Source organism: Coregonus clupeaformis, chromosome 27 (assembly GCF_020615455.1).
Source record: "Coregonus clupeaformis isolate EN_2021a chromosome 27, ASM2061545v1, whole genome shotgun sequence".
Lineage (NCBI taxonomy): Eukaryota > Metazoa > Chordata > Actinopteri > Salmoniformes > Salmonidae > Coregonus > Coregonus clupeaformis.
This window is the reverse complement of record NC_059218.1, coordinates 44031003-44048502: the sequence shown is the minus strand read 5'-3', so window position 1 is coordinate 44048502 and position 17500 is coordinate 44031003. Positions and strand designations below refer to the sequence as shown.

Here is a 17500-nt window from a genome sequence, read left to right as displayed (position 1 = left end):
TAGGACAGGTCTCTTTGGGGTACCAGTGAGGGGATAGAGGACAGGTATGTTTGGGGTGGCAGTGGGGAGGTAGAGGACAGGTCTGTTTGAGGTACCAGTGGGGAGGTAGATGACAGGTATGTTTGGGGTACCAGTGGGGGATAGAGGACAGGCCTGTTTGGGGTACCAGTGGGGGAAATAGGACAGGTCTGATTGCGGTACCAGTGGGGGGATAGAGGACATGTTTGTTTGGGGTAAAAGTGGGGGGATAGAGGACAGGTCTGTTTGGTGTACCAGTGGGGGGATAGAGGACAGGTGTATTTGGGGTACCAGTGGGGGGATAGAGGACAGGTCTGTTTGGGGTACCAGTGGGGAGGTAGAGGACAGGTCTGTTTGGGGAACCAGTGGGGAGGTAGAGGACAGATCTGTTTGGGGTACCAGTGGAGAGGTAGAGGACAGGTATGATTGGGGTACCAGTCGGGGGATAGAGAACAGGTCTGTTTGGGGTACTAGTGGGGAGATAGAGGACAGGTCTGTTTGGGGTACCAGTGGTGAGGTAGAGGACAGGTCTGTTTGGGGCAACAGTGGGGAGGTAGAGGACAGGTCTGTTTGGGGTACCAGTGGGGAGGTATAGGTCAGGTCTGTTTGGGGTACCAGTGGGGATATAGAGGAAAGGTCTGTTTGGGGTACCAGTGGGGAGGTAGAGTACAGGTCTGGTTGGGGTACCAGTGGGGAGGTAGAGGACAGGTCTGTTTGGGGTACCAGTGGGGAGGTAGAGGACAGGTCTGTTTGAGGTACCAGTTGTGGGATAGAGGACAGGCCTGTTTGGGGTACCAGTGGGGGGAGATAGGACAGGTCTGTTTGCGGTTCCAGTGGGGGGATAGAGGACAGGTTTGTTTGGGGTAAAAGTGGGGGGATAGAGGACAGGTCTGTTGGGCGTACCAGTGGGGGGATAGAGGACAGGTCTGTTTGGGGTACCAGTGGGGGGATAGAGGACAGGTCTGTTTGGGGTACCAGTGGGGGGATAGAGGACAGGTCTGTTTGGGGTACCAGTGGGGGGATAGAGGACAGGTCTGTTTGGGGTACCAGTGGGGAGGTAGAGGACAGGTCTGTTTGGGGTACCAGTGGGGAGGTAGAGGACAGGTCTGTTTGGGGTACCAGTGGGGAGGTAGAGGACAGGTCTGTTTAGGGTACCAGTGGGGAGGAAGAGGACAGGTCTGTTTGGGGTACCAGTGGGGAGGTAGAGGACAGGTCTGTTTAGGGTACCAGTGGGGAGGAAGAGGACAGGTCTGTTTAGGGTACCAGTGGGGAGGAAGAGGACAGGTCTGTTTGGTGTACCAGTGGGGGGAAATAGGACAGGTCTGTTTGGGGTACCAGTGGGTGGATAGAGGACATGTCTATTTGGGGTACCAGTGGGTGGATAGAGGACAGGTCTGTTTGGGGTACCAGTGGGGACGTAGAGGACAGGTCAATGTTGGGGTACCAGTGGGTGGATAGAGGACAGGTCTGTTTGGGGTACCAGTGGGGGGAAATAGGACAGGTCTCTTTGGGGTACCAGTGAGGGGATAGAGGACAGGTATGTTTGGGGTACCAGTGGGGGATAGAGGACAGGTCTGTTTGGGGTGGCAGTGGGGAGGTAGAGGACATGTCTCTTTGAGGTACCAGTGGGGAGGTAGATGACAGGTATGTTTGGGGTACCAGTGGGGGGATAGAGGACAGGCCTGTTTGGGGTACCAGTGGGGGGATAGAGGACATGTTTGTTTGGGGTAAAAGTGGGGGGATAGAGGACAGGTCTGTTTGGTGTACCAGTAGGGGGATAGAGGACAGGTGTGTTTGGGGTACCAATGGGGAGGTAGAGGACAGGTCTGTTTGGGTTACCAGTGGGGAGGTAGAGGACAGGTCTGGTTGGGGTACCAGTGGGGATATAGAGGAAAGGTCTGTTTGGGTTACCAGTGGGGAGGTAGAGGACAGGTCTGGTTGGGGTACCATTGGGGAGGTAGAGGACAGGTCTGTTTGGGGTACCAGTGGGGAGGTAGAGGACAGGTATGTTTGAGGTACCAGTTGTGGGATAGAGGACAGGTCTGTTTGGGGTACCAGTGGGGGGAAATAGGACAGGTCTGTTTGCGGTTCCAGTGGGGGGATAGAGGACAGGTTTGTTTGGGGTAAAAGTGGGGGGATAGAGGACAGGTCTGTTGGGCGTACCAGTGGGGGGATAGAGGACAGGTCTGTTTGGGGTACCAGTGGGGGGATAGAGGACAGGTCTGTTTGGGGTACCAGTGGGGAGGTAGAGGACAGGTCTGTTTGGGGTACCAGTGGGGAGGTAGAGGACAGGTCTGTTTGGGGTACCAGTGGGGAGGTAGAGGACAGGTATGTTTAAGGTACCAGTGGGGGGATAGAGGACAGGCCTGTTTGGGGTACCAGTGGGGGGAAATAGGACAGGTCTGTTTGCGGTACCAGTGGGGGGATAGAGGACAGGTTTGTTTGGGGTACCAGTGGGGAGGTAGAGGACAGGTCTGTTTGGGGAACCAGTGGGGAGGTAGAGGACTGATCTGTGTGGTGTACCAGTGGGGGGATAGAGGACAGATCTGTTTGGGGTACCAGTGGGGGGATAGAGGACAGGTCTGTTTGGGGTACCAGTGGGGAGGTAGAGGACAGGTCTGTTTGGGGAACCAGTGGAGAGGTAGAGGACAGGTCTGATTGGGGTACCAGTCAGGGGATAGAGGACAGGTCTGTTTGGGGTACTAGTGGGGGGATAGAGGACAGGTCTGTTTGGGGTACCAGTGGGGAGGTAGAGGACAGGTCTGTTTGGGGTACCAGTGGGGAGGTAGAGGACAGGTCTGTTTGGGGTACCAGTGGGGAGGTAGAGGACAGGTCTGTTTGGGGTACCAGTGGGGAGGTAGAGGACAGGTCTGTTTGTGGTACCAGTGGTGAGGTATTTGGGGTACCAGTGGGGAGGTAGAGGACAGGTCTGTTTGGGGTACCAGTGGTGAGGTATTTGGGGTACCAGTGTTCCTAAACGTACATAACATTACATAGACAGGGGGGACCTGATCCTAGATCAGCACTCCTACTCTGAGACACTGTATGAATACAGGCCTTTATTGTCTTGGGACATGGCAGCCATTGAAATTGTAAATCACAAAATGAGGTTGGTCAAACTCTGTGTACTTTATATATGGCTTTGGGAGTAGGGGAGGGGAAGGGGTGAGAGGGGGCGTGGCAGTGAAAGGGTACACACGCTAGCCATGCGTGCCAGGCCCCTTATCTTTGCCTTGTGAAGTCTACACACACATTTAGGACTACCACACATTCTCAGTGCTCAGTGAGCCCACATGCTTTGGGTTGGTGCTCATATCATATCTCGGGTTTGGGTTCGGGTTGGTACGCTACACACCTCTCCCCCTGTCCCTCCGCCCCCCGGAACAGGGGTCACCTCCTCACCCTTTGACCCCTTGTGGGAGTCGGCTCCTCCTTCTCCTCCCGCCTTCTTTAGGTTCCACACAGAGGGGAGAAGACTATCACTATCTCTCTCTATCTCTCTATCTCTCTATCACTCTATTGCTCTATCTCTCTCTATCTCTCTCTATCTCTCTATTTCTCTCTATCACTCTATTGCTCTATCTCTCTCTATCTCTCTCTATTTCTCTCTATCACTCTATTGCTCTATCTCTCTCTATCTCTCTCTATCTCTCTCTATCTCTATATCCCTCTATATCTCTCTATCTCTCTCTATATCACTCTCTCTCTCTCTCTCTCTTTCTATCACTATCTTTCTATCTCTATCACTCTCTATCTCTCTCTATCACTCCATCGCTCTATCTCTCTCTTTCGCTCTATCTCGCTATCACTCTTTCTTTATATCACTATCTCTATTTCTCTCTATCACTCTATCTCGCTATCACTCTATCCATCTCTCTCTATCTCTCTCTATCGCTCTTTTTCACTCTATCTCTCTCTATCTCTCTATCTCTATATCCCTCTATATCTCTCTATCTCTCTCTATATCACTCTCTCTCTCTCTTTCTATCACTCTCTATCTCTCTCTATCACTCCATCTCTCTCTCTCTCTCTCTCTCTCTCTCTCTCTCTCGCTCTATCACTCTCTCTCTCTCTCTCTCTCTCTCTCTCTCTCTCTCTCTCTCTCTCTGTCTCTCTCTATCACTCTATCTCTCTCTATCACTCTCTATCTCTCTATCTCTCTATCTCTCTCTATCTCTCTCTCTATCACTCTCTCTATCTTTCTATCATTTTATCTTTGAATCACTATCTCTATATCACTCTCTCTATATATTTCTATCACTCTATCTCTCTATCTATATATCACCCTCTCTCTCTCTATCACTCAATCTCTCTATCCTTCTATCGCTTTATCTCTCTATCTATCTAGATATCTATCTCTCTATCACTCTCTCTCTCTGTGTATCTATCACGCTATCACTCTATCCCTCTAACTCTTTATCACTCTTTCTCTCTATCTATCTATCACTATGTCTCTATGTACCTATCTCTCTATCACTCTATCCCTCTAGCACTCTCTCTCTCTATGTACCAATCACTCTATCTCTCTATCTCTCTATCACTCCATCACTCTATCTATCTATCTCTCTGTTTATTTCTCTCTCCTTCAGGTTTGACAGAGGTGAGAAGACTATCACTCTATCTCTTTACCACTCTTTCTCTCTATCACTCTATCTCTCTATGTACCTATCTCTCTATCACTCTATCCCTATAGCACTATATCTCTCTATGTACCTATCTCTCTATCACTCGATCTCTCTATGTACCTATCTCTCTATCACTCGATCTCTCTATGTACCTATCTCTCTAACACTCTATCTCTCTATGTACCTATCTCTCTATCACTCGATCTCTCTATGTACCTATCTCTCTAACACTCTATCTCTCTATGTACCTATCTCTCTATCTCTCTATGTACCTATCTCTCTATCACTATATCTCTCTATGTACCTATCTCTCTAACACTCTATCTCTCTATGTACCTATCACTCTATTACATTTACATTTTACATTTTTTGTCATTTAGCAGACGCTCTTATCCAGAGCGACTTACAGTTAGTGAGTGCATACATTTTTCATATCACTCTATCTCTCTATGTACCTATCTCTCTATCACCACCTATCTCTCTATCACTACCTATCTCTCTATCACTCTATCTCGCCAAGTCTACATAATTTAAAAATATATACACTGAGTGTACAAAATATTAAGAACACCGGCTCTTTCCATGACAGACTGACCAGGTGATTTGAGGGGGACGCTATGATCCCTTATTGATGTCACTTGTTAAATCCACTTCCATCAGTGTAGATGAAGGGGAGGAGACAAGTTAAATAAGGATTTTTAAGCCTTGAGACAGTTGAGACATGGATTGTGTATGTGTGCCATTCAGAGGGTGAATGGGCAAGGCGAAAGATTGAAGAGCCTTTGAACGGGGTATGGTAGTAGGTGTCAGGCGCACCGGTTTGTGTCAAGAACTGCAACACTGCTGGGTTTTTCACGCTCAACAGTTTCCAGTGTGTATCAAAGAATGGTCCCACCACCCAAAGGATATCCAGCCAACTTGACACAACTGTGGCAAGCATTGGAGTCAACTTGGATCAGCATCCCTGTGGAATGCTTTCGACACCTCGATGAATTGCGGCTGTTCTGAGGGCAAAAAGGGAGAGTGCAACTCAATATAAGGAAGGTGTTCTTAATGATTTGTACACTCAGTGTATATTGCCCGTCTTGTCTCATACATCATATTATGAAGTGCCTGAAGAATAATCTTCACTGAAGAAACAGTTTGAACATTATATAACTGAACAGAGAATAACCTTCACTGAGGCAACAGTTTGAACATTATATAACTGAACAGAGAATAACCTTCACTGAGGCAACAGTGTGAACATTATATAACTGAACAGAGAATAACCTTCACTGAGGCAACAGTTTGAACATTATATAACTGAACAGAGAATAAACTTCACTGAGGCAACAGTGTGAACATTATATAACTGAACAGAGAATAACCTTCACTGAGACAACAGTTTGAACATTATATAACTGAACAGAGAATAACCTTCACTGAGGCAACAGTTTGAACATTATATAACTGAACAGAGAATAACCTTCACTGAGGCAACAGTTTGAACATTATATAACTGAACAGAGAATAACCTTCACTGAGGCAACAGTTTGAACATTATATAACTGAACAGAGAATAACCTTCACTGAGGCAACAGTTTGAACATTATATAACTGAACAGAGAATAACCTTCACCGAGGCAACAGTGTGAACATTATATAACTAAACAGAGATCCCCATACATTCACATACTCAAGCAAAGACAGTCTCGGAACAGAAAAGCTGGAATATTAATAATGGAGTTACATTATGGATGTCAACAAACCAAATGTTAGTCACAATGACAGCTACAGCAAACAACAGAGAATGTTAGTGAAAATATATCAAGAGAAAGAAACTGAACTTACAGTGTTCGTACTAACCTTAGAACTCTGCACATAAAAAATTAAATAAAAAAACAGACGGGAAGACGAGAGGAAGGAAGGACAGAATAGAGAGAACACAGAGAGGAAGGAAGGACAGAATAGAGAGAACACAGAGAGGAAGGAAGGACAGAATAGAGAGAACACAGAGAGGAAGGAAGGACAGAATAGAGAGAACACAGAGAGGAAGGAAGGACAGAATAGAGAGAACACAGAGAGGAAGGAAGGACAGAATAGAGAGAACACAGAGAGGAAGGAAGGACAGAATAGAGAGAACACAGAGAGGAAGGAAGGACAGAATAGAGGGAACACAGAGAGGAAGGAAGGACAGAATAGAGAGAACACAGAGAGGAAGGAAGGACAGAATAGAGAGAACACAGAGAGGAAGGAAGGACAGAATAGAGAGAACACAGAGAGGAAGGAAGGACAGAATAGAGGGAACACAGAGAGGAAGGAAGGACAGAATAGAGGGAACACAGAGGAAGATAAAGGATCATTAAAACAATGGCCTGAACCTATCAAATCAAGTTCAATATTTTAGGGGTTAGAAGGTTTTAGTCAAAATACTTTCAAGTTAAGATGTAAACCAAAGTAGTATTGTTTTTTATTATAGAATTAACAAAAATAATCAGAGAGAAAGTTGCACTAGCAGGTGTTAAATTGAAGATATATTCATTTCACCCAATGTGTAAAAACAAGGTGCAAACCAGGGTTGGGGTCAATTCCATTTAAATTCCAGTCAATTCAGAAAGTAAACCAAATTCCACTTCCAAATTTCCCTCATTGAAAAGCATTGAAGAGAATTGGAATTTCAGTGTACCTCCTGAATTGACTGGAATTGACCCCAAAACACAGCAACAACTGTAATCATGGTACACTGGCCAGTAGATGGCCATGCTACAGAGGACAACAAAGGTAACACCATTTTTAAAAATAAACTGTACTTCCGTCCTTTCTAGCATGGCCAAGTAACACCAACCAGGTGGGCTATACACCACCAGCACACAGTATCCACCAGGCCTGAATAGCACGTGTTATGCCGCAGTTCCCCCTCCCACCAAGGTGGGGCAGCGGTGAGCTACACTTACAGAGGGGGAGGTGGCAGCAGAGAGCAGTGGGAGGATCCCTCCACAGGCGATGATGATGTTGTCCACCATCTGAGAGATGAGGTGTATGGTGTTGTGGACAAAGATGATGTTCTCATTGCTGTTCACAAAGTCCATCACTGACTTGGATGAATGGCTAGAGGAGGAGAGGAGAGGAGGAGAGGAGAGGAGAGGAGGAGAGGAGGAGAGGAGGAGAGGAGGAGAGGAGAGAGGAGGAGAGGAGGAGAGGAGAGGAGGAGAGGAGAGGAGGAGAGGAGAGGAGAGAGGAGAGGAGAGGAGAGGAGAGGAGAGGAGAGGAGAGGAGAGGAGAGGAGAGGAGAGGAGAGGAGAGGAGAGGAGAGGAGAGGAGAGGAGAGGAGGAGAGGAGAGGAGGAGAGGAGAGGAGAGGAGAGGAGGAGAGGAGGAGAGGAGAGGAGGAGAGGAGGAGAGGAGGAGAGGAGGAGAGGAGAGGGAGAGGAGAGGAGAGGAGAGGAGGAGAGGAGAGGAGAGGAGAGGAGAGAGAGGAGAGGAGAGGAGAGGAGAGGAGAGGAGGAGAGGAGAGGAGGAGAGGAGAGGAGAGGAGGAAAGGAGAGGAGGAGAGGAGAGGAGGAAAGGAGAGGAGGAGAGGAGAGGAGGAGAGGAGAGGAGGAGAGGAGAGGAGGAAAGGAGAGGAGAGGAGAGGAGGAGAGGAGGAGAGGAGAGGAGGAGAGGAGGAGAGGAAGAGAGGAGAGGAGAGGAGAGGAGGAGAGGAGAGGAGGAGAGGAGAGGAGGAAAGGAAAAGAGAGGAGTGAGAACAGAGAAAGAGGACAGAGTGAGGGGTTAATAATAAGTTGTGGTCTCCAGGTTATTTCAGTCCCACTGTCTGCAAAGAAAGCCAGTATTGTGCCCAGTGCGTAGTATAAAAAATAACTATAGAGTTCAAAAGTCACTCAAACCATGAAAAGGAATAAACCGAGGAGGAATAACCCAATGAGGAATAACCCAAGGAGGCCAAGTCATATTGACTAGTCATATTGATCTCTCATTCGCTGCACAGAATAACCCAAACACCTTTCATTGAGCGTCTTTATTTCCCCCTGAGAGTGGGTGCTGAATATCTTTTGTAAATTCAGTTGGGCGGCAGGTAGCTTAGTGGTTAAGAGCGTTGTGCCAGTAACTGAAAGGTCGCTGGTTCTAATCCCAGAGCCGACTAGGTGAAAAATCTGTTGATGTGCCCTTGAGCAAGGCACTTAACCCTAATTGCTCCTGTAAGTCGCTCTGGATAAGAGCGTCTGCTAAATGACTTAAATGTAAATGTTCTTCATTTCCTACATCTTGATCTACACTGTAGTTCATTTGACCTATATAAAACTGAAACACTGCCCCAGGAACATCTATCTCTAGCCCTAAGTGGCTCTGGTCTAAAATAGTGTACTACATAGGGACTAGGGGACCAACATAGGGACTAGGGGACCAACATAGTGTCTAGGGGACCAACATAGTGTCTAGGGGACCAACATAGTGTCTAGGGGACCAACATAGTGTCTAGGGGACCAACATAGTGTCTAGGGGACCAACATAGGGGACCAACATAGTGTCTAGGGGACCAACATAGTGTCTAGGGGACCAACATAGGGGACCAACATAGTGTCTAGGGGACCAACATAGTGTCTAGGGGACCAACATAGTGTCTAGGGGACCAACATAGTGTCTAGGGGACCAACATAGTGTCTAGGGGACCAACATAGTGTCTAGGGGACCAGCATAGTGTCTAGGGGTCTAGGGGACCAACATAGTGTCTAGGGGACCAACATAGTGTCTAGGGGACCAACATAGTGTCTAGGGGACCAACATAGTGTCTAGGGGACCAACATAGTGTCTAGGGGACCAACATAGTGTCTAGGGGACCAACATAGTGTCTAGGGGACCAACGTAGTGTCTAGGGGACCAACATAGGGGACCAACATAGGGGACCAACATAGTGTCTAGGGGACCAACATAGGGGACCAACATAGTGTCTAGGGGACCAACATAGTGTCTAGGGGACCAACATAGTGTCTAGGGGACCAACATAGTGTCTAGGGGACCAACATAGTGTCTAGGGGACCAACATAGTGTCTAGGGGACCAACATAGTGTCTAGGGGACCAACATAGTGTCTAGGGGACCAACATAGTGTCTAGGGGACCAACATAGTGTCTAGGGGACCAACATAGTGTCTAGGGGGCTAACATAGTGTCTAGGGGACCAACGTAGTGTCTAGGGGGCTAACATAGTGTCTAGGGGACCAACATAGTGTCTAGGGGACCAACATAGTGTCTAGGGGACCAACATAGTGTCTAGGGGACCAACATAGTGTCTAGGGGACCAACATAGTGTCTAGGGGACCAACATAGTGTCTAGAGGACCAGCATAGTGTCTAGGGGACCAACATAGTGTCTAGGGGACCAACATAGTGTCTAGGGGACCAACATAGTGTCTAGGGGACCAACATAGTGTCTAGGGGACCAACATAGTGTCTAGGGGGCCAACATAGTGTCTAGGGGACCAACATAGTGTCTAGGGGACCAACATAGTGTCTAGGGGACCAACATAGTGTCTAGGGGACCAACATAGTGTCTAGGGGACCAGCATAGTGTCTAGGGGACCAGCATAGTGTCTAGGGGACCAACATAGTGTCTAGGGGTCTAGGGGACCACCATAGTGTCTAGGGGACCAACATAGTGTCTAGGGGACCAACATAGTGTCTAGGGGACCAACATAGTGTCTAGGGGACCAACATAGTGTCTAGGGGACCAACATAGTGTCTAGGGGGCCAACATAGTGTCTAGGGGACCAACATAGGGACTAGGGGACCAACATAGTGTCTAGGGGTCTAGGGGACCAACATAGTGTCTAGGGGACCAACATAGTGTCTAGGGGACCAACATAGTGTCTAGGGGACCAACATAGTGTCTAGGGGACCAACATAGGGACTAGGGGACCAACATAGTGTCTAGGGGACCAACATAGTGTCTAGGGGACCAACATAGTGTCTAGGGGACCACCATAGTGTCTAGGGGACCAACATAGTGTCTAGGGGACCAACATAGTGTCTAGGGGACCAACATAGTGTCTAGGGGACCAACATAGTGTCTAGGGGACCAACATAGTGTCTAGGGGTCTAGGGGACCAACATAGTGTCTAGGGGACCAACATAGTGTCTAGGGGACCAACATAGTGTCTAGGGGACCAACATAGTGTCTAGGGGACCAACATAGTGTCTAGGGGACCAACATAGTGTCTAGGGGACCACCATAGTGTCTAGGGGACCAACATAGTGTCTAGGGGACCAACATAGTGTCTAGGGGACCAACATAGTGTCTAGGGGACCAACATAGTGTCTAGGGGACCAACATAGTGTCTAGGGGTCTAGGGGACCAACATAGTGTCTAGGGGACCACCATAGTGTCTAGGGGACCAACATAGTGTCTAGGGGACCAACATAGTGTCTAGGGGTCTAGGGGACCAACATAGTGTCTAGGGGACCAACATAGTGTCTAGGGGACCAACATAGTGTCTAGGGGACTAGGGGACCAACATAGTGTCTAGGGGACCAACATAGTGTCTAGGGGACCAACATAGTGTCTAGGGGACCAACATAGTGTCTAGGGGACCAACATAGTGTCTAGGGGACCAACATAGTGTCTAGGGGACCAACATAGTGTCCTGGGGACCACCATAGTGTCTAGGGGACCAACCTAGTGTCTAGGGGACCAACATAGTGTCTAGGGGACCAACATAGTGTCCTGGGGACCAACATAGTGTCTAGGGGGCCAACATAGTGTCTAGGGGGCCAACATAGTGTCTAGGGGACCAACATAGTGTCTAGGGGACCAACATAGGGACTAGGGGACCAACATAGTGTCTAGGGGACCAACATAGTGTATAGGGGACCAACATAGTGTCTAGGGGACCAACATAGTGTCTAGGGGACCAACATAGTGTCTAGGGGACCAACATAGTGTCTAGGGGACCAACATAGTGTCTAGGGGACCAACATAGTGTCTAGGGGACCAACATAGTGTCTAGGGGACCAACATAGTGTCTAGGGGACCAACATAGTGTCTAGGGGGCCATTAAAGACTGTCTCTGACCTCCAGAGCGAACACACACACACACACAGTCACTCACTCCCCCCCTCACCTCCTCCAGACGTGTACATCTGTCTCCAGGGCGAACAGCAGGTCAGTGAGGAGGCGCTGGTGCATGGGCGACCACTTGAACTCTGGGATACGGAACATGGTGGTGCGAGGCCCGGGGCTGAACTGGCGCCGCTGCTCCTCTGTCATGGGCATCCCTCTGAAGCCCAGGTCCACACGCAGGTCACGCTCTAACTGGGCCGCCGTACCACCGTGGAGAGCCTGTAGGGGGAAGTAGAGAGACAGGTCAAGGTGTGTTGGTTAAAGCCTTCCGCATGCTTCGGTTCCGGGGAAGTAGACAAGAGATAAATATCTAGGTCTCTCTCTCTCTCTCTAACTCTACGACGGGAAAGAGGGAAACAATACCTGAACTAAAACCGAAATAACCTTATTATTGACAATAAAACAGCTACAGAAGCTAAGCTAACAGCTAAGTTAACAACATGTCAGAGCTAATAACCACGGTTAAGCTAACAACTACAGCTAAGTTCGTTTTTAAAGTTTGAAGGTATCGAGATTGTTAGGGATACGTTTTGCTATTGTAGTTAGCCAGCTATGGACTTGTTTGGCTTAGATCAGTAAGTTAGCCAGCTATGGACTTGTTTGGCTTAGATCAGTAAGTTAGCCAGCTATGGACTTGTTTGGCTTAGATCAGTAAGTTAGCCAGCTATGGACTTGTTTGGCTTAGATCAGTAAGTTAGCCAGCTATGGACTTGTTTGGCTTAGATCAGTAAGTTAGCCAGCTATGGACCTGTTTGGCTTAGATCAGTAAGTTAGCCAGCTATGGACCTGTTTGGCTTAGATCAGTAAGTTAGCCAGCTATGGACTTGTTTGGCTTAGATCAGTAAGTTAGCCAGCTATGGACTTGTTTGGCTTAGATCAGTAAGTTAGCCAGCTATGGACCTGTTTGGCTTAGATCAGTAAGTTAGCCAGCTATGGACCTGTTTGGCTTAGATCAGTAAGTTAGCCAGCTATGGACTTGTTTGGCTTAGATCAGTAAGTTAGCCAGCTATGGACCTGTTTGGCTTAGATCAGTAAGTTAGCCAGCTATGGACTTGTTTGGCTTAGATCAGTAAGTTAGCCAGCTATGGACTTGTTTGGCTTAGATCAGTAAGTTAGCCAGCTATGGACTTGTTTGACTTAGATCAGTAAGTTAGCCAGCTATGGACTTGTTTGGCTTAGATCAGTAAGTTAGCCAGCTATGGACTTGTTTGGCTTAGATCAGTAAGTTAGCCAGCTATGGACTTGTTTGGCTTAGATCAGTAAGTTAGCCAGCTATGGACCTGTTTGGCTTAGATCAGTAAGTTAGCCAGCTATGGACCTGTTTGGCTTAGATCAGTAAGTTAGCCAGCTATGGACTTGTTTGGCTTAGATCAGTAAGTTAGCCAGCTATGGACCTGTTTGGCTTAGATCAGTAAGTTAGCCAGCTATGGACCTGTTTGGCTTAGATCAGTAAGTTAGCCAGCTATGGACCTGTTTGGCTTAGATCAGTAAGTTAGCCAGCTATGGACCTGTTTGGCTTAGATCAGTAAGTTAGCCAGCTATGGACTTGTTTGGCTTAGATCAGTAAGTTAGCCAGCTATGGACTTGTTTGGCTTAGATCAGTAAGTTAGCCAGCTATGGACTTGTTTGGCTTAGATCAGTAAGTTAGCCAGCTATGGACTTGTTTGGCTTAGATCAGTAAGTTAGCCAGCTATGGACTTGTTTGGCTTAGATCAGTAAGTTAGCCAGCTATGGACCTGTTTGGCTTAGATCAGTAAGTTAGCCAGCTATGGACCTGTTTGGCTTAGATCAGTAAGTTAGCCAGCTATGGACTTGTTTGGCTTAGATCAGTAAGTTAGCCAGCTATGGACTTGTTTGGCTTAGATCTGTAAGTTAGCCAGCTATGGACCTGTTTGGCTTAGATCAGTAAGTTAGCCAGCTATGGACCTGTTTGGCTTAGATCAGTAAGTTAGCCAGCTATGGACCTGTTTGGCTTAGATCAGTAAGTTAGCCAGCTATGGACCTGTTTGGCTTAGATCAGTAAGTTAGCCAGCTATGGACTTGTTTGGCTTAGATCAGTAAGTTAGCCAGCTATGGACTTGTTTGGCTTAGATCAGTAAGTTAGCCAGCTATGGACTTGTTTGGCTTAGATCAGTAAGTTAGCCAGCTATGGACCTGTTTGGCTTAGATCAGTAAGTTAGCCAGCTATGGACCTGTTTGGCTTAGATCAGTAAGTTAGCCAGCTATGGCCTTGTTTGGCTTAGATCAGTAAGTTAGCCAGCTATGGACCTGTTTGGCTTAGATCAGTAAGTTAGCCAGCTATGGACTTGTTTGGCTTAGATCAGTAAGTTAGCCAGCTATGGACCTGTTTGGCTTAGATCAGTAAGTTAGCCAGCTATGGACTTGTTTGGCTTAGATCAGTAAGTTAGCCAGCTATGGACCTGTTCAGCTTAGATCAGTAAGTTAGCCAGCTATGGACTTGTTTGGCTTAGATCAGTAAGTTAGCCAGCTATGGACTTGTTTGGCTTAGATCAGTAAGTTAGCCAGCTATGGACTTGTTTGGCTTAGATCAGTAAGTTAGCCAGCTATGGACCTGTTTGGCTTAGATCAGTAAGTTAGCCAGCTATGGACCTGTTTGGCTTAGATCAGTAAGTTAGCCAGCTATGGACCTGTTTGGCTTAGATCAGTAAGTTAGCCAGCTATGGACCTGTTTGGCTTAGATCAGTAACCGAAGTTAGCTCAGTTACTGAGAGGGTCAACTACAGTAGTGAAGAATCTACCAGAGTTACTTCAACTGGTTTAAGACACTTGAGGTAAGATATTTGACACACACCAGGTCTAAGACACTTGAGGTAAGATATTTGACACAGCGAGTCTAAGACACTTGAGGTAAGATATTTGACACAGCGGGTCTAAGACACTTGAGGTAAGATATTTGACACACCAGGTCTAAGACACTTGAGGTAAGATATTTGACACAGCGGGTCTAAGACACTTGAGGTAAGATATTTGACACAGCGGGTCTAAGACACTTGAGGTAAGATATTTGACACAGCGGGTCTAAGACACTTGAGGTAAGATATTTGACACACACTGGGTCTAAGACACTTGAGGTAAGATATTTGACACACACTGGGTCTAAGACACTTGAGGTAAGATATTTGACACAGCGGGTCTATGACACTTGAGGTAAGATATTTGACACACACCGGGTCTAAGACACTTGAGGTAAGATATTTGACACAGCGGGTCTATGACACTTGAGGTAAGATATTTGACACAGCGGGTCTAAGACACTTGAGGTAAGATATTTGACACAGCGGGTCTAGCTAGGACCTGATACCTGAGTAGTGGCCGTGGTCTGGATCTTCATCTCCTTGTCCTTCCCATCATCAGATCTTTCTGTATCAGACGTGGTGCTCGCCGCGTCACCTCCAGCCTTACCCCCCGCCGCCTCTCCATCTGCCCCAGACGGGCCCTCTCCCTCTGGGTAGCCCTGGGCCTGGGACTGGGCCTGGATCTCAGCTGCCTGGCTCTCTCTCTGGGCAATGGAGCTGATGTCAGCCAGGGGGCTCTGGATCTTGAAGGGCCCGTCCTCGGGGAGCCCTCCCTGGGCTTGGCTCAGGTCTGAGCCCCTGCAGGATGTCATGTGGGCTAGGAGACTCAGGTCGTCGCTGGCGCTGGTGGAGGAGTGGATGGGGACAGAGCCTAAGGGGGTGGGCTGGTCCAGGCTGGGCAGAACCAGAGGGTCTGTGGTGGCCAGAGCTGGAAGCAGCTTCTCATCAACCTTACAGGGAGAGATAAGATAGAAAGACACCATTAAACATGTAGAGAAGGTGATGACATCTCCCAGAAGTACCGCAACAACACCTTGTTTCAATGGATGCTGCTTATTTATTAATAAAGCTGACATTTTGACTCGTCAAAGCGAATACAATAAAGCATATTGATGTGAAAGAGAAAGACAGAAAGAGAGAAAGAGAGAAAGAGAGGAAGAGAGGAAGGAAGGAAGGCAGGAAGGAAGGAAGGAAGGAAGGAAGGAAGGAAGGAAGGAAGGAAGGAAGGGAGGAAGGAAGGAAGGAAGGAAGGAAAGAAAGAAAGAAAGAAAGAAAGAAAGAAAGAAAGAAAGAAAGAAAGAAAGAAAGAAAGAAAGAAAGAAAGAAAGAAAGAAGGAAGGAAGGGAGGAAGGAAGGAAGGAAGGAAGTGAGGAAGGAAGGAAGGAAGGGAGGAAGGAAGGAAATAAGGAAGGGAGGAAGGAAAGAAAGAAAGAAAGAAAGAAAGAAAGAAAGAAAGAAAGAAAGAAAGAAAGAAAGAAAGAAAGAAAGAAAGAAAGAAGGAAGGAAGGAAGGAAGGAAGGAAGGAAGGAAGGGAGGGAGGGAGGGAGGGAGGGAGGGAGGGAGGGAGGAAGGAAGGAAGGAAGGAAGGAAGGAAGGAAGGAAGGAAGGAAGGAAGGAAGGAAGGAAGGAAGGAAGGAAGGAAGGAAGGAAGGAAGGAAGGAAGGAAGGGACTAGCTAGTGTACATGCAGCAGAGAGGCTTCACTTCATTAGAACTTCCTACAGTGAGGTAACTCCTTGATACAGTAGCAATACAGAACAACTATTTATAACTCCTGGTCATTATGTTGTTACTACCAGGGGAAATAATGGGAACATTCCTATAAAAACATACATATTTTTAACCCTTACCTTGCTGAAGAGGAATCCGTTGTTGCTAGGGACACTGTCTTTCTCGTCGGCAAGGGTGATGAGCGGACCCATGTTCCCATCATCCTCCATGGCGCCAAGCCCCAGCCCTGTGACCACTGTGTCATCTTTAGAAACCAGGTTACCGTGGTTCCCTTTCAGCTTCTGCACTATGGCACAGTAGGTGCTGTCCAGCAGGGAGTCCACCTCCACCAGGGGCCCGTTCTCCATCCTCCCTCCTCCTATCCCTCCTCCTCCCAATCCTTCCATCCTCCCTCCTCCTCCCAATCCTTCCATCCTCCCTCCTCCTCCCAATCCTTCCATCCTCCCTCCTCCTATCCCTCCTCCTCCCAATCCTTCCATCCTCCCTCCTCCTATCCCTCCTCCTCCCAATCCTTCCATCCTCCCTCCTCCTATCCCTCCTCCTCCCAATCCTTCCATCCTCCCTCCTCCTATCCCTCCTCCTCCCAATCCTTCCATCCTCCCTCCTCCTATCCCTCCTCCTCCCAATCCTTCCATCCTCCCTCCTCCTCCCAATCCTTCCATCCTCCCTCCTCCTATCCCTCCTCCTCCCAATCCTTCCATCCTCCCTCCTCCTATCCCTCCTCCTCCCAATCCTTCCATCCTCCCTCCTCCTATCCCTCCTCCTCCCAATCCTTCCATCCTCCCTCCTCCTATCCCTCCTCCTCCCAATCCTTCCATCCTCCCTCCTCCTATCCCTCCTCCTCCCAATCCTTCCATCCTCCCTCCTCCTATCCCTCCTCCTCCCAATCCTTCCATCCTCCCTCCTCCTATCCCTCCTCCTCCCAATCCTTCCATCCTCCCTCCTCCTATCCCTCCTATTCCTACTCCTCCTCCTAGTCCCTCCATCCCTCCTCCTCCCACCATCCCTTCTGGAGACAGATCCAGGTCGTCTAGTTTGACCTCTGTGGCCTCCACCTTCTCCGCCTTGATATCCACCAGGAGGTCATGAACTTCGACCCTAACCCCTGATCCCTGACCTTGCTCCCCAGGGGTCAAAGCCTCTCTGTTTGGTCCCTTCACCCCCAACCCTAACCCTAACCCGACCCCTCCCTCAGCAAGCAGATTCCTGGAGTCCC

General features: G+C 48.2%; 1 protein-coding gene across 4 annotated transcripts in view; it reads right to left on the bottom strand.

Moving 5' to 3' along the window:
* Window positions 1–17500, bottom strand: part of nbeaa (neurobeachin a) — a 231892-nt gene that overhangs the window by 57177 nt on the left and 157215 nt on the right. Inside the window, exons 24-29 of one of the 4 annotated variants that reach the window (XM_041851474.2) lie at window positions 17278–17500; window positions 16404–16629; window positions 15061–15504; window positions 11740–11957; window positions 7580–7733; window positions 6492–6500 (exon numbers count right to left, since the gene is read on the bottom strand). The exon at window positions 17278–17500 is cut by the window's right edge and continues 235 nt beyond it. In XM_041851474.2, coding sequence (XP_041707408.2) covers window positions 6492–6500; window positions 7580–7733; window positions 11740–11957; window positions 15061–15504; window positions 16404–16629; window positions 17278–17500 — 1274 coding nt within the window. Of the gene's footprint in view, window positions 1–3373; window positions 3467–6476; window positions 6501–7579; window positions 7734–11739; window positions 11958–15060; window positions 15505–16403; window positions 16677–17277 lie in introns of those variants that run through there. The other 3 variants (XM_041851470.1, XM_041851471.2, XM_041851473.2) reach the window with 3 other exon arrangements.